The sequence below is a fragment of the Truncatella angustata genome (assembly GCF_020726525.1).
Source record: "Truncatella angustata strain MPI-SDFR-AT-0073 chromosome Unknown BKA67scaffold_1, whole genome shotgun sequence".
Lineage (NCBI taxonomy): Eukaryota > Fungi > Ascomycota > Sordariomycetes > Amphisphaeriales > Sporocadaceae > Truncatella > Truncatella angustata.
Window position 1 is genome coordinate 3,007,563 of NW_025763381.1, and position 16,649 is coordinate 3,024,211.

Consider the following 16,649-nt stretch of genomic DNA (forward strand, 5'->3'; position numbering starts at 1 on the left):
GTTTTATTTGTATAATTACACACTTACGAGTTTCTGGATTCATGCAATGTGATCTCACAAGCCGTCACAGAAGAGACGGGTCACTAACCTAACCTGCCGTACTTGAGAGACTGCACCGCACCCTGCATACATGACCTTGTGCTGGTTCTGGTTTAGTGGACGTAATAACGCGGAATTGACGCTGTGAGATCCCTGAGTATCCCCACTCCGGCATGCAGAAGCCCCAGGGATGATGTGCTAAACTCGGTAAAGACAATGGAGTCATCAGTCAGATGATTGAGAGACAGGCCAAATGGGTACGTACATGCAAGAAGAATTCCTGCTGGAATGAAAGCTCCTTACTCCTGCCCAATCGTCCCTTGTTCGTGGTCATTCCTGAAACATTCATAGTCCTTCCAGCTTATTTTATTTATTTATTTATTCACTGGCCTATTTACTTATTCTAAAAGTCTCTGTTTCGTCTCGCCTTCCGAGTTGTGGAATCCTCGTTGCGGTTGAACTGTTTGACTCAACTAAGCCCACAGCTGCAGTATACAACGCCAGCCCTGTAAGGTGTGGTTGGCGCTCACTAAAGCCAGGGTCGACGACACCACTCAAAGCACTGTGATACTTCAAGACTTCACATGAGATATTACCAAACACCTCGCAAGTAAACAAACTCGGTGGGAGATCAAGAAGCGATGTCAAGGGAAAATACATAGCCTCGTGGTACCGTAATCACGCTCGATGCTATCTCAGAATGCCTTTCTTTGAGGAGGATCTGGACCGGACCGAGTCCGCCGAAAGGACGGAAATGCCGCCACCGCCTGGGTTTCACAAACCACAGCAACTTTCAATTTCCAGCCGAAACGCCGCAAGAAGACTCTCGGATGAAAGCATAAGAACGGAACTATGTGAAGGCCCAACGTTCGAGCACCCTAGACTGGAGGACCCCGAACATGAAGCATACAGCACATGCTCCGACAGAACAGAACTGATTGAGAGACTGAAGCGCGGCGAGAGTCCGACTTGGGTGCCCAATAGACTTGCTAACCAACAACCACCGCCTCAACCCAACAGGAGACTTGTCGACGACCAGCTAGAGTCAATCTGGACCCAGCGACCTGCAGCACCCTCTCCAAATCCCAAGCCCTCGGATGGCTCGCCTGGCCTTCTGCCTGCGCCGACCGTCACGCCCGAAAAACGAGACGCGGAATCCGAAGACGAGAGAAGACTACGAGAAGGCTTGAACATTGAGAGACCTCGATCGGCCCTCCATAGCGGTGACTTTACACAGGCGGACTCGCCGAGAGGAAGAAGGACGACAGAAGGCAGGAGGAGCAACCATGATCGGGATGAGGGTTTCCGGAAACCAAGCAGTCAACCATGGCTTGCGACGTCGCCTCCACGGGATTTCGCACCTTTTCAGTTCGAGAAGAGGCAGGCCACCGTAGAAACGACAGATGCGCACCGTCCTGGTATCTCATCTCTCTCGTCGTCTTTATCTTCGACGAGCTTCGTATATCAGCCACCCACAAGCCCGCTTGTTCAGTCAGAAAGCCATGAGGATCTCGATCTTCCTATGGACGGTATCAACCTCAGCTCGAGCATCACCAGGAGTTCCCGTCGGCACACGCTGATGTCCAGTTATTCAGGCTCGCATAGTTCCTATTCTCCGAACCTGATGCCCGTGCGAGCACCCTTTCTTCGACAGGAGAGAACATATCCATACCAGGCACATCAGCCCCGAAGATCACTCACATCCACGCCCAACGTCGCTCTCACAGGCACTTCGCCACAAACACCAGCGTACCTCCGGTCACGGCGCCCTTCGTATAGCTCAGAATCGTCGCCAGTGCAACATGCCTCCATGGTTGGCTCCTACGAAGAAAGTATTCTTCGAGGACGCATGTCCACAACACCTTCTAAGCCGTTGGACTTTGTCGCCCAAATAGGGGTTCTGGGTATAGGAAAGTGCAAACCAAGTCTCCGATGCCCTGCCCATGTAACGCTGCCATTCCCTGCGGTGTTCTACAGCTACGCTATTTCCTCCGTTAGCCGGTCGAAAAGCGAGGATGGCCCCAGTCCTTATGTTGGCCAGATTGATCTGGAAAACGGCTTGCCAAACCAAGAAGAGGAAGCTCGATCAAAACGCAAGAACCATACTCGAGCCCAAGAGCGAAAATCAACAGAGGATCTCCCAGAGGATGGGGATCTGCTCGCAGAACGAGTTGCCAGAGACGCTCGTAGGTCACAGAAACAAAAAAGGAGGTCGGGGTCGCCAAGGGCTCCTCCCGGCGGAAGCTATCGTATCCCAGAAAAGGGACAAATACAGATCATCATTAAGAATCCCAACAAAACGGCCGTGAAGCTTTTCCTGGTTCCTTATGACCTTGCCGGAATGGAGCCAGGAACGAAGACCTTTGTACGGCAGCGTAGCTACTCGGCTGGCCCGATTATTGATAATTTACCCGAACTCAAGGACTCGAAAGCTGCTGACCGACCGACACTACGCTACCTGATACATTTGCACATATGTTGCCCTTCGCGTGGTCGGTACTACTTGTACAAGAGTATCCGCGTAGTGTTTGCGAATCGTGTACCAGACGGGAAAGAAAGACTACAGAATGAAATAACATTACCTGACCCCAGGTACACTGCGTATAAGCTGATTAGAGTAATGCATCCGCCTATGGGCGTAGGAAGCGGTCCTGGAGCAAGCTTGGCTGCAGAAAAGGCCTTCAGGCGACGGAGCTCAGGATTTTACTTTGGTGCCTCCAGTCAAGCTTTCGATGCTCCTCCTGATGGCCTTGTGCCAGAATCGACCGCGCCTCGACAGTATTTATCCCTTAGTTTCGGGGGTGGCAACGACCCTGTCGATGTTATGCCCTTCCGTTTCCCCCAGAGGCAGCAGATAAGTGATGGTCAAACTGATCTGAGCATTGTCACTGGGAATAGTCAGATGGATGTTTGGTCGACTGGTTCCTCGCAGCTGAGTCGCCCTACAACTCAGGACTCGAACAATATTTCAGGTCTTGGCGGGTCGGTCGGTCAACTTGATAGATATGACAAGTTAAGCAAGGGTGATGTTGGTTACGGGGGAAATCCCTTTTCGAACTTGATCAATGGGAATCCAGGCACAGCGGAAAGCCTTCTATCCCAAAGACTAAGGACACTCGGCGTTGAGGGTCAAATGTTGCAAGATTCAAACGACATGGAACAATAGGCAGTTCCGTCTTGTTTATCTATTTGCTCGGCGTTCAACTAGACTGGGCGTTTTGGGGCGTTGTCGCAACTGAGCGGGTCGAAACGAGAAGATATCCTAGCGCATACCTTACTCCTTGCGACACTTATCGCAAGCTAATTCTTGAATAAACTCATATTTCATCTCATCTCTTTCACCCTGCAACTCTAGTTTTGTCGGCGCTGTCTCTTGCGGACATCCCATACTTTGTCTTCGCATCGGAGACTATTCTGGGCTAGTGTCGACCATGGAGAACGGATGGTTTCAGATGATTGGCTCAGCTCTATAGATACTGTTGCCAAAGCCCTCTGGTGAAACGCGGATCACAACATGATCATCGTGCTCGGCGGCCGAGCTGGAAGCCAAGTCAAAACGGGTTGGAGTTGTAAATAGACGTACATGAATGAAGCTCGTGGGTCCTCTCCATTCGCCAAGACTGTCACATCTCAGCTCTAGGTGATGTAGTAACTAATACCATCTCAGTTTCTCCTTCCGTATTTCCTTTGTTCTTCGGCTTAAGCGGTCCTGGTGGCTGTACTCGTGTATTACCCCCTTGAGGTGATGTTGCCGCTTTACTCGGCAGCCAGCAGCAGGCTGCTAGTCTTCGTCGTAAACCTGTTTCTTGCTATCACGGTCGGTGCAGCCCCAACACCCGAGCCAGGGCCCCTCGGCAACCTCGGGGCGGTGTTCAGCAAAGACGTCAACCTCACCGAGATCATCAATACGGGCATAACTACGCTTGCAGAGCTGCTCACCGCCCTGAAATCGGGCGAGACCAACCAGAATGGCCTGTGGGGCATCATCAACATCAACAACATCACCTCGCACCTGCACGACGACGACAATGCGAACAACAGAACCAGCAATTTCCTCTCCACCATCAAGGGACACACGCCACACGCCGTGTGTCCGGGCGTAGCTGTTCTCTTCGCCCGCGGCACCAAGGAACCCGGTAACATGGGCTTCCTCGCCGGCCCGCCCTTCGTCACCGCGCTGCAGCACTACGCGAACGGCTCGTCGCTGGCGGTCCAGGGCGTCGACTATCCCGCCACCGCTCGCGGGTTCAAGGCCGGCGGGTCGCCCGAGGGGGCGGAAACCATGGCAGCCCTGGCCAACGCGACGAGGGAGGCGTGTCCGGGTGCCAAGGTGGTGCTGGCGGGCTATTCGCAGGGGGCGCAGGTCGTGAGGAGGGCGTGCGGGTTTCTGGGGGATGACGCGGCGGGCCGGCTGAGCTCGGTAGTACTGTTCGGCGACCCGGGCAACGGCACCGCGGTGCCCGGTGTGGCGGCGGACAGGATCTTCACGGCGTGCCACGACGGGGACGCGGTATGCAAGGGTGGTTCGGTGGTCCGCCCACAACATCTGAACTACAGCGGAGACGCGCCGGCGGCGGCCTTGTTTGTCATGGCCAAGACGGGTCTGGGCATGGGAAGTGGTGACGCCGTGCTTGACGGCATGGGGGATATCCCGATGATGAATTCAACAGCACAGCAAGGAATTGGGGAGATGGTGGTGGGCGATCTCGGAAGTGACAAAGGTGATAGCCAAGGCGTGTTAGGGCTGGGTTAGGAAATTAAGTTGATAGATAAAAGGGGTCCTAGACTTTTCGAGAGTTACATAGTTTGAAAGCACAACTGTTAACTAAAAGAAAAGAAAAATCCGTCATTTGATTTCTGATTTCGTAACGTATTGACGAAATGCTCAACAGAAAATATGAAAGTAACCGAGCAGTCTGTCCTGTCACTAGGTCTCATACACAACAACTCCCAATTTAGTCATCAGAGTACAAATAAGTGAGGCAAGTATAAGAAGCATGATAGTCCACCTAACCTCGTTCTGTAGATACTTACTTACATCAAGTAAATTATAAAGCTGTCAGGCTACCTTACTACTCCAGAATATCTCCTCCAGTATCCACGACTATATATTCAGTATTCCAGCCTTTCGTGATCCATCCTAAAACTCAACCCATTGACATCTAATGATCATTAGTGTGTGTTCTCTCCTAGATAGCTTGCCTTCGCTTTTTGTTATCAAACTTTCACTCGTTCGACGCCACGTTGATGAATCACTTATCGAATACATTGTTTCACTCTTCATCGCTGGTGTGTCCCTCACTAGAGCTGCCCTCAGTGCAGTCTTCATCGCTTGAAGTGGCCGAGTCAAGATTGGAGCATTAGATGACCCAGACCGCATTCTTTGGTAGGAGGGCCCAAGAAATGTGCCCATTGACGCACCATACAAAACAGTCGTAGAAGCACATAAGACGTAGTCAAGTGCGTTCTCCTCGAAACCAACCAGCCCATGTTCTTAGGCTCTCCAAGGGGCATTCACATGTGATAATAGACCGATTAGGTATTTGAATGCAATTACTGGCACCCTGATATTTTTCAGCAGTACAGTTATTGAAACCGCAGTGTTCATACAAAACGGGTTCACACGATTGTATTTGATTGTGATCGGGGTAATTATGATAATGAGAATCGTGTGTGGGAGTTTTGGTCGTACACTCGCGAGGCACGAGGCTTGCAGGAGTGTCGATCCAGCAGTCTAGATAACGCGGGCGGTCATGGAGAAGTCGAGTCGACCATTCGATGGATAGCACCATCATGCTGCTGGAATGGCGGTAGCAGTCTATTCATCACCTGTCGATTTTTGAAGCTCGAATATGGCCGCCAAGAGTCGCTGGTTTGCTGGGCGGCGAGGAGACAGATACCGTGCTTGTCTACGACTTCTGCGAGGAGAGGAGATTCGCAAGAAGATTGACGCATGTTTTCGCAATACACCTGGTCTGACAGTTACTAGATCTTGCCGTACTCTTTACGCTCAGCTGCGATGCCAAGTTAAAGGCAATCCACACTAAAGAGCTAGGTTAATTGACTTCCGGAGTTACTTTTGTGTATATCATGCCGCTTATGTCTTTGAGAAGATTATGGTCACACAGGGCAAGCCCAAAAGCAAGCATTGGTTGGATTTGAAAGAACGAAAAAGGGAAGCATTGGCGGGTTATGTCCATGGAATTTTCAAGCCAGAAGATGAGTTATAAAATTCTATTCGGCCTCGATCCAAATGTTTGTCTTTCTTAAATTTCTGGACTCAGATTACATCACGACAACGGCTCAGGGTCTTGCTTTTGCTTGTATCAAGTATATTTTCTGTCCCCTGTGGAATGGTAAAACTTTACAAGCGAAAAGGATGGACATAGTATGCGGCCTGCTCATAAACGAGAGCACCGCGATTTGACAACGTAACGAAGATATTATTCCGCTATTCGGAGCCGAAGCCGAGTCATCACGGCTACGGCTTGCCTCTTTAGTCCGGGGCCAGATGGCCACTGACAACGCCGAGGCCGGAAGGGCGCAAGCGTGCCAGGGGTCTTCTGCATCTCTCACTCAAAGTTCACAAAATGACCTGCCACTCTCCTCTTTTCACATTCTGCTTGGTCGAATACTAGAAAGAACGAAAAACCTGTGAATCTCATTTATACATTCTATGTTGCGAACATCACGTTGGTCTAAAGCAGGCCAGATGGCGCTCCCGTTCGCTAGGCCTTCTACACTTGCACCGGGGTTCACATTCTCGCGATGCACGCCCGAAGACATACCGCAGATGGTCTCAGTCTATGTAGCCGCATTTACGCAAACCAACTTCGTGTATTGGTGGGCATCTGACCTCAATGTTATGACAAAGTGGACCGAGGCGCGATTTCGTTTGCGTTTCCGTGATCCAAGAGACCAGCAGTTTAAGATAGTGGATGATCAGACAGGTCAAATTGTGGCGTGGGCACGATGGACAGTGCCGGAGAACTTGAAGGGCCTCGATCCGGGTTTTAGGCTGTATGAAGACTTAGAGGAAGGCGAGTTTAATGGTCCGGAAACCCAGTATATGCAAAACCCTCCACCAGGTAGTAAAGAAGAGCTCTACCACGAATTCTTCGGCGGTATCAAAGGAATGGCTAATAAATGGGATTCTGAGAAGAAGCTAGGTGAGTACTGAAATTAACCCGACCCAAGTCTTGCTTCTCCGGAAGTTGTGATAAGCACTGGTCGTTGACACCTACACTAGCTCTACAACTTCTTTGCACACATCCTGCCTACCACAGACGCGGGCTTGGTGCAGCATTGATGAAAGACGTGTTGCAGATAGCCGACGCCGAAGGCTTCACGACATATATTGAGGCACTGGAAAATGCCGTGCCCGTTTATCAACGCTACGGGTTCAAGACTGTGGACCAGTTGCAATTCGACCGGACGAAGGCGGGCCTAAATGATACCGCAGTTGTCGATATTATGTTACGAGAGCCCATAGCCGTATGAGGGCCTATGGCGTAACTTGAACACGGCCACAAGCTTGGGTTTGAGGTCGCTCATTTGAGAATGAAGATGTTGCTTGGTTACCTTCGGACAGCTTACTCTAGCCTGTAATAGAAGCTATTGGCAGTTTCCTTGCTCCATCGTGCAAACATACCTGGTACGGACTCGTGCAGCAGGTACCAGCTGAAGTTATGAGATCAACCGCGGTATTTCTACCACGTCATATCGACGAGTTTTCCATATGCATAACTTGAATCACAAACACTCGGCCTGTTCGCAGTAGGGAATCTCATGACCGATGCGGTACAACAACAGAGCAAAGCCTTGCATTAGCCGGCCCCACGTTCAATTGGTGACTCCAATGCTCTTCGATGCAAAGAATCGTATACTTCAAGGGCACCATTAGTTCCTTACTACGTGAGGGAAAGATGACAGTCCCGATCAAGAGTTTTTTTTTTTTTTTTTTAAGTTAATTTTTTCTTTCTTTTAGGAAATAGGACTTAACTCCAGCCATGTTATTTGGTTTTGTGACCTAGGAAGACCCATAGTCAACCATGTTCCGCCGGGTGGGTCGCTGAAGCCCCTATTGGGGCACTTTGGAAATGCTAAACTCCTACCCCTTTCAGCATGAAACACCCATTTCTCTGATATCCTGAATCTCTTATCCTTGAAGACTCAAACGATCTGCTCACGGGTAGAGCTGAAGTGAACCATATCCGGGTCTGTCAATGTTCGGGACCTAACGCTGCACGCGCGGAATTTTCAGCCCTGTTCATGCGTCAAGCACATCGACACCAACGAAGCATAATACCAATCTCAATTTTGAAACATCAGCGCCAATCACACCGCGATCACTGCACCAGCCTGAACACCTAGAGTAATGCTGTGCCTGTGACCCATAACATTGATTTTCGGTCATTTTCGCCATAACGGATAAGTCACCGTTTAGCAATGCTTTCAATCAAACAAATCTGGCCAACACATGGTTTGTCTACCAAACATCACAGGCCCATATTACGGGCCTAGTTGACACAGAGGCTGTGTGAGCCATGCTAAGACTTAACACATTAGGCCTTAGGCGAGGTGAGTTCAGATAAGGATTCTCCATGGATCTGCTCGTGCCTTGTAGGGGTTTGTCATGGGCTTTGGTTCGTCCAAAGTCCCAAATAATTGTTGTTGCCGCCGCGTTGACACCGCCCACTATGACCAACCTGATACTGCCTTGTATCCCTGTCTCCATAATTCTTGTGTCCCTTATAGCTAACGTACCGGAACGATGCCTTGAGAAAATCTTCGTCCTAGACATCTGTTGTTTCTTTCGTTTGCATCATGGTCGCGGCGTCATACATTGGAGGACTATTGTCTCGAACGGCATGGTTAATTTCTATTGAGGAGACCTCTCGGGCCGCCCACAAGTCTTACAAATCAAACACAATCGATGCTTTACAAGTCCTACAAGGATGGTACGACAATACGACTGGACTGTGGGATACCACTGGGTGGTGGAATAGCGCCAATTGTTTGACAGTCTTGGCCGACTTTGCCAGCCTAGACGAGGACATCTTGTTAGAAAACGGTCTAAATGTAGCAGACATCATTCAAAACACCTACGAACAAGCTCAGTTGACCACCATTCAAGCGGAGAAAACTATCAATGCCGCTGGTATGACCGTGTCGAGCTATACCAGGATTTCGAAAAGAGACAACATTGAGGCCAGAGGGTTCGATAATTTCTTGAACGACTACTACGACGATGAAGGCTGGTGGGCTTTAGCCATGATTCACAGTAATGATATTGGAGTGCACGGACTTGGCGATCAGCAGTATTTGAAGGCTGCAGTTGATATTTTCGAAGATATGAAGAAGGGTAATTCGACAGTAAGAGATTTTTGGAATCATGTTTTTCCCAGCGTGTCAATGACCAACAAGCCATCGTGAAGAAATGAATACTGACTCCAAATGCTGTAGTGCGGAGGCATTTACTGGAGTAAGGTGACTGCGTATACGAACGCCATCGCCAACGAGCTTTACCTGAGCGTGGCAGCATCATTGGCCAATAGGATGCCCAATAAGCAGTACTATCTTGATATCGCCAATGAGCAATGGAATTGGTTCAAGAGTAGTGGGTTGATCAACTCTGACAACCTAATTAATGATGGCTTGGATGATAATTGCCTTAACAATGGGCAAAAAACCTGGACATGTAAGATGAATATGTTCGTTTCAACTGCTATTCCTGCTAAACAACCGGAATTAGATAACCAAGGTGTGATACTTGGCGGTTTGACCGAGCTTTACAAAGCCACCAGGAACGTAACTCTTTTGTTAGAGGCGCAAACAATAGCTACGACAGCAATCAACACGCTGGCTGTTAACGGGACCTTGTACGAGGGCTGCGAACCAGACTGCGGATCTGACGGAGCTCAGTTCAAAGGAATATTCATGCGTAACCTGAAATATCTTCAGGAAGTCGCCCCGAAGGCTTCTTACAAAGCTTTCATCATGCAAAATGCTGAATCAATCTGGGATAACGACCGAGATAATCAGACACAGCTCGGTGTGACTTGGACGGGTCCGTACACAACCGCATCGGCTGGGACGCAGAGTTCAGCACTGGACGCTTTGTTGGCTGCCTTGACTATTACATGAATGATTGAGACGATGAAATATCAAGGATAAAATAGAAGGTAGACGGGTGTTTATTATAGTCTGTTTTGAAGGCATAGATTCGGTTAAAGCTTAAGACAAGAGGAGCAGATTATATTAATGATTAATGAGATAATTAAGTATGAACTCCAAACACGAAAGGCGGCAGAGTATTTCAAACCGGCACTTACCAGTCCAACGTCAAGTCCAACGCAAATCCAAAGATAAAAAGAGAGAGTAGGGGAGGGGAAAGCATACCAAGTCATCTATTTAAAACCGACAAAAGACTGAAGTAGGAGCCTGCTCAATAATGTACAGCTATTGTCGACGCCTCAAGTCTAATGGCATTCCTCAAATAACGAGTTTATGCAACTAATGGGACTCTCCTGGGCCCAGCTTGGTATCGCGCAACGGGATACTCACAACAATTTTCCAACCACCAAGAGTGTTATAATTATTCGGTAGCCCGTCATTGACATGCAGAAAGAAACCCTTCGATATAGCATTGCGAATGATAAGGCGTTGTCGATGAAGAGTGAGAAGGAAAAGACTGTTGCAGGCCGGAAAAGCGCTGCCTGAAAATCTCCGGTGGAACCAAGAAACAACGGGGCAGTGGTCATTTGTCGCCCAAGGAGCCAAAAACGACCTCAACTGGTCCTTGCAGCTGCATTTCAAGAAGAGGGTTTAAGTCTGTCGCAATGGATGAGTCAGAATTGGATCGTGATATTGTGATCCAGCGGTACTCCGCTGATCTCATTGCCGACTTTGACAGCTCCCTAGGACCTTTCTTGCGAAAGCCGAATGGTCAATTGCGTACGCGAGTGAGGGAAAAGGAGACCCTCAGACTCGTGACTCAGGTAAGATAGCACAAAGTGAACATTGAGTTGCTAAGACTGAGAATATCACAGGTTTTGGAGCCATTTCAGGAGCTCCCTCAGTTACTGGATCCGCATCTCCCCAAATACCTCCCTATTCTAGCGGAAGCATATCTAGAGCAAATTCGAAACCGCCACAGGACGAAGTCTCTATCCCTTCGATCTCAATTACTAACTCCGCTATCCAATGCAATATCCCGAATCATCTACACCTTCTGCAAGATCAGAGGTGAAAAGGTGGTCGTGAGGTTCTTGAGCGTTGAAACTAAGTACCTCGAACCCCTCTTGTATGCCATAGAAGATGCGGATCGCCGAACCAGTGCATCGCGTGACGGAAGTACAACAGAACTATGGACATGGCATGAGAGATACGTTATCCTGTTATGGCTGTCTCAACTCTTCTTCGCACCTTTTGATCTTTCAACGATATCTTCGGGAGATATTGATGAAGCCGAACCACCTGATATACCTGGATTTCAATGGCCATCCCGAGTCCCGGGGATCACATTACGTGTCATACCACTTGCAATCAAATATCTTGCTTCGCCAGGTAAAGAACGAGATGGCGCCAAAGCTCTACTCGTCCGATTGGCTATGCGACGTGACATGCAAGAAATTGGTATCTTGCAGGCACTAGTACACTGGGCCCTTTCCACTCTGCACATCACGAAAGATAATATCGCCGAGACACCATATCACTATATCGGAAGCCTCGCTCTACTTGCTGGTATCCTAAGGTCTTCAGCCGACACATCTATAATGAACCCACACCTGGCTTCCATATTCTACGCTGTTCAGAAGGTGTCATCGGAGGAAAATGAACTCTTCGAGATCATCAAGGGTTCAGCTCTTGCGCGTAAGATGATGATCAAGGTAGTGAGGTCGGTGATTATTTTAGTTCTCCGCAAGACAGAGCCATCAAGGGAAGACACCGAGATGGTAGAGACATCCATCGGCTATTTACTCGAAAGCTTGGCGGATAATGATACTCCTGTCAGATTTGCAGCCAGCAAAGCTCTCAGCATGATTACATTGAAGCTCGAGTCTGATATGGCGCTACAAGTAGTTGAGGCAGTCTTGGAGTCTTTGAACCGGAACGTATTATGGGTGAAGTCTCAGCTTCCCGGGTCCACAGGACGCATTCGCGATCTTACAGCTGTCGACGCATTGGAGTGGCATGGTCTCATGTTGACACTTTCTCATCTGCTCTACCGACGTTCGCCGCCCCCAGAAACCCTCTCAGATATTATCCATGCTTTAATAATGGGTCTGTCGTTTGAGAAGCGAGGAACCGCGGGCGGTTCCTTCGGCACCAATGTCAGGGATGCGGCATGTTTTGGTATTTGGGCTGTGGCCCGGCGCTATACCACGGAGGAGCTCTTGCAAGTTCCTACTCGAGTAGGGAATGTTATTCATTCAGCATTTCCTTCTGCATCAGTTATCCAAACTCTGGCTACCGAGCTCGTGATTGCTGCTTCTCTTGACCCCGCTGGAAACATCCGACGAGGCTCATCGGCCGCTCTACAAGAGCTGATTGGAAGACACCCTGATATCGTCAGCGAAGGCATTGCTGTTGTCCAGACAGCCGATTACCATGCTGTTGCGCTGCGTTCAAGAGCAATCCATGACGTCGCTCTACAAGCGACTCGTCTTTCCACAATATATGGGGTTGGACTTCGGGAAGCTCTTCTGAGCTGGCGAGGTATTGGCGATGCAGATGCAATGGCTCGCAGAGTTGCTGGTACTACTTTTGGGCTGCTCACAGCAGTAACAAGCAACATTACATCAGATCCTCTGGATCACTTCAATCAGGCCACAGAGCTTTTGCTCAACAGGATTAGGCTACTACAGACACGTCAAGTTGAAGAACGGCATGGTCTATTGTTAAGTCTGGCTGCAACCTTTGATATACTCCCCGAGCTTGTCCGAGATGGTTTATCGCAGAAGTCGTTGGAACGTGCTTCGATATCCAGACTTTTGGACGCCCTCGTGAAAGTTCTGGAAGAATGCACCTTGACAACATACCGCAAGCCTGAGCTGATTGCAGAGGCTTCAGCTAGGCTAGTCACATCATCTTTTCCTATATTATTGCTCGGTTTGATGACTGGGCATACTTCAATGTCCGCGAAACTGACTCAGGATCTTATCCAGACAGGCAGAACCGTTACTGTTGATAGTCAAATGTCGACCAAACTCTTACCTATCAAATCATTCCTTGATGGAAGTACTTTACTCGAAAACACCAATATTCAGAGGGTCGTTGCCGTCCTTTCTGCAGCTGTTTTCGCATGGCTAAATAGAAGCGATGCTGAAGTTATCGACGCAGCCGCACCAGCTTCTACAATATTGCTTCTTTTCTCACCACCTGAAGAACGGCCACGTATCATTCAGAGATGGATTGATATTATCAGCGATCCGAAAACCTCTCGACAAAAACATGGAGACGGCATCTATTTTGCTCTTACTCAGGCATACCATATATCAGCACTGCTTTCAGAGGATAAGCGAACACTTCTCAAAATCCCTGAAGCTTTCCGAGTTCGTTGGGCGTTAGACGGCGAGATTGAGACTCACGTGGCGATTATTCGCAGCCTCGTTGGCAGAGACATGCTCCGGTACCAAGTGCTAGATTTTGTTCCCATCATTTCAGCAGGACTCGATGACTATACTACTAATGCCCGAGGAGACATTGGTTCACATGTGCGCCTAGAAGCTATTAAGGCTACTCGGACACTATGGGAGTCCTGCTTGGAGGGGTGCACAAGCCAGAGCAAGAACGAGATCCTCGGGCTGTTTCCCAAAGTGCTTCGCCTGGCAGCTGAGAAATTGGATCGAGTTCGTGTTGAAGCCCAGGCTGCATTGACACTATTGCTGGCAGCAAGGTTTGTTCCGACTATTCACACAAATAACGAGATCTGGGCTAACTTAGTAACAGGGAAAGCGATATACTAAAAGGAGTATCATTCTCCTCACGCGTATATTTCGTTCAGCTGTTCGATCTGTGCAATGCTAGTCACCTTCTACAAAACGTTGCAGGTAGTTGGCCGTTGAGCGAGTTTGAATGCGTCTCCAGCCTATTGGCTGGTCTGGCAACATCAGCAGATACTGGCAACGAAGATCTTGTCATCGCTAGCCGTGCCGCAATCGCGGAGGTTTGCAAGGCTTCTAGCGATAACTTGGCCAAGATCTGCATGTCGCTGATCCACAACCTCAAGATCTACCAAGGCCAAGACAGAGTCATCGTGCCTACTTTAGAACTGATAGCGTACCTATTTCATATCGGAAGCTTTCAGCAATGCAGGGAAGTCAGTCTACGTCAACTCTGTCTCTTGACACAGAAGGCCGGGTACAAGACAGGAAATGTGCGCAAGCTGGAAGCGTGTGTCAAGGTGTACGGCGGCATAGCATCCACAACGGTAGACGAAGTTGAAGTCAAGACTGACACTGGTGTGACGTCTGACCTAGAACTGAAGAGGAAGGAGGGTATCGCGGAGTCAAGACGCAGGTTAGGTGCCCTCTTGAGCCATCCTTGGCCCCGAGTGAAGACCCTTGCTATCGATGAACTGTGGGGATTGCTGTCAAGCTCAGTCTCACCAGAAACATCAGACGAATCACATAATCAACATGTGCAAGCCGGATTATTGAGCGTCGATTGGGGTCAGGCTGACAAAATGGCCATAAAGACGCTGGTGGAGAACTTGGGGTTCAATTAGTCGAAAAGGAAATCCTATCCCCAAACACTCCCGTCTGCAGTGTGCGGGCTGCATAGTATTAAGATTCCAAATTATGTAGATCTCGGCCGCTCTGCCTCAATGGGATTGGATGTCCCTCTAACTCAGACGACCATCAATAATTGTTACAACTGCCCGTGTCAGATGCATCGGATGATCATATAGCAACATTCAATATGGCACTGGCGATCTCGAGCTACGGAAGTATATCGCATTGCCGTGAGATTGCGCTACGGCCTGGTCCCCACTAGTCTAGGTTTACCACGAATCGGTCGCAACGTGGGGCTTCAGTGACCAATTCATAGATTGTAAAGATGCAGCTTGAATGCGGATTGTAGACATTTGGCTGTGGAAGTTCTGCGTATGAGCATGTTGGCATTTCTAGGGTACTGGTGGGAAAGTCATCCCGTGAAATTACCGTTGAATGCTGGAAAACCCTGATCTGCGGCCCGAATGAGTGCCATGCCTAGGCAATTACAGAGATGAGATGTGGCTCATGCTTGGAGACGTGGACAATCACGAGATCATCGACTGAGCAAGAAGCACGGTGACTTCGCAGACAGCGTATCAACCGGCAATCGACGATAGACAATGGCGAGCCACCCTGTGTTCACATATAACCGAGCCATCGCGTGCGCGCGAAGGAAGTAGTAGTTTTCGACCATTCTGAGTACTAATAGTGCACTGTCTTTCTCATTCCGCAGTAGCAAAATAGTAAGCGTGTGGGGGATCACCCAGCCTTTGCCAAGCAATTCGGCTATGCTCCCCTATCGATCAGCAACGGTAGTATTGAGCTCGGTCTCGCGTGCCACATGGCAAGGAATGGGTCTGATGCGCTCGGCAAAGCAAGCAAGGAACAGCCGCAATCGTTTTAAGAGAGAGCACTCCTTGTGAGAGAGATGTGGAAACATGGCAGGGGCTCCGACGCGCTCACATGTCTGACCTAGCGATTGCGCTCGTGCTCAGGGCCGCTGAATTGGTAACACGGGCTGTAAGTTGGAACGGTCCTTTTGACCAGGGTGCGCTTTGCGGCCTGGCCGCCAGATAGAGTATAGTGCTGGATGAGCAGTGCAAAGATTTGAGCTACCTGCATAGGCATCATGAAGGATGAGCTGTGTCAGTGGTGTAGATGGAGATAAATAATGTTGCATTGCTTCTTATCAGGGATACAGATAGTATACAGACTGGATTGGGATGAAAAATAGTATTTCTGGTCTATAGATACGGCTGAGTACTGTGTTCTGCGTCCGGCCAACCTGGCCGTTACCGCCGTGTAAATTGCTTGTTGAGTGTGAATTACCTAGTCAGGCCGCGCCCTCTGTATAGGCGTAGTAAAGCTAGTTGCAGTATAATGTTTGTGAGTGAGCATGGATAAGATTTCTGACTACCAGTACCAAGGGCGGAGCAGAACGAGAGTTGCCAGTCTCGACATGGACATGCAGTGTGACTTGGATCAGCGACAAGCGATGGCACCCTCAAGGATTTCCGGACGTAGTATGTTGTGCGACGGTAAGACTGAAGAAAACACCGTTACCAATTGTATGGCTTGACAGTCATGATTGCAGTTCAGACTGCATGTGCTTCGCCTATCACAAGGCGCTATGTACGCCTCATCCCTAGCTTTTTACCCCAAGAATTCTCGGTTGGGCAGTTCTCAAAAGATAACGTCGAACGACCCCCATCTTTCACCTGACGAAACATCCCTACAAAAGAGGTTGTCGACAGAAACCGAAGCGCGATGCCATTTTGGGAACTTTCGACTTACTTACTTGCTTACTTACTTACTTACTTACTTACTTACTTACTTACTTACTTACTTACTTACTTACTTACAACCGTGGGGTATTGTGTGCTTTGGTGG

The 16,649-nt window shown here is 49.1% G+C and overlaps 6 protein-coding genes across 6 annotated transcripts; 5 read left to right on the forward strand and 1 right to left on the reverse strand.

The window, feature by feature from the left end:
• Positions 1–739: 739 nt before the first annotated feature.
• BKA67DRAFT_509604 (uncharacterized protein) lies at positions 740–3,205 on the forward strand (the record flags this gene model as incomplete). Its single annotated transcript, XM_046097251.1, has 1 exon — positions 740–3,205. The coding sequence occupies one exon, from the start codon at positions 740–742 to the stop codon at positions 3,203–3,205; it is 2,466 nt and encodes an 821-aa protein (XP_045963926.1).
• A 579-nt stretch (positions 3,206–3,784) lies between these two features.
• Positions 3,785–4,792, forward strand: BKA67DRAFT_529930 (cutinase-domain-containing protein; the record flags this gene model as incomplete). Its single annotated transcript, XM_046099156.1, has 1 exon — positions 3,785–4,792. The coding sequence occupies one exon, from the start codon at positions 3,785–3,787 to the stop codon at positions 4,790–4,792; it is 1,008 nt and encodes a 335-aa protein (XP_045963927.1).
• Positions 4,793–6,751: 1,959 nt separating this feature from the next.
• BKA67DRAFT_529931 (acyl-CoA N-acyltransferase) lies at positions 6,752–7,539 on the forward strand (the record flags this gene model as incomplete). Its single annotated transcript, XM_046099157.1, has 2 exons — positions 6,752–7,208; positions 7,289–7,539. The coding sequence occupies 2 exons, from the start codon at positions 6,752–6,754 to the stop codon at positions 7,537–7,539; spliced, it is 708 nt and encodes a 235-aa protein (XP_045963928.1).
• Positions 7,540–8,475: 936 nt separating this feature from the next.
• Positions 8,476–10,269, forward strand: BKA67DRAFT_666663 (Six-hairpin glycosidase-like protein). Its single transcript, XM_046108594.1, has 2 exons — positions 8,476–9,414; positions 9,505–10,269. Exons 1-2 carry the CDS (start codon positions 8,866–8,868, stop codon positions 10,183–10,185), a joined length of 1,230 nt encoding a protein of 409 aa, XP_045963929.1. The 5' UTR covers positions 8,476–8,865; the 3' UTR covers positions 10,186–10,269.
• A 235-nt stretch (positions 10,270–10,504) lies between these two features.
• BKA67DRAFT_545804 (uncharacterized protein) lies at positions 10,505–11,080 on the reverse strand. The gene has a single exon (XM_046101349.1). The coding sequence runs from the start codon at positions 10,800–10,802 to the stop codon at positions 10,602–10,604; it is 201 nt and encodes a 66-aa protein (XP_045963930.1). The 5' UTR covers positions 10,803–11,080; the 3' UTR covers positions 10,505–10,601.
• BKA67DRAFT_686281 (tubulin folding cofactor D C terminal-domain-containing protein) lies at positions 10,506–15,128 on the forward strand. The gene is made up of 3 exons (XM_046109025.1): positions 10,506–11,039; positions 11,091–13,939; positions 13,993–15,128. Exons 1-3 carry the CDS (start codon positions 10,881–10,883, stop codon positions 14,768–14,770), a joined length of 3,786 nt encoding a protein of 1,261 aa, XP_045963931.1. The 5' UTR covers positions 10,506–10,880; the 3' UTR covers positions 14,771–15,128.
• The last annotated feature ends 1,521 nt before the right edge of the window (positions 15,129–16,649 follow it).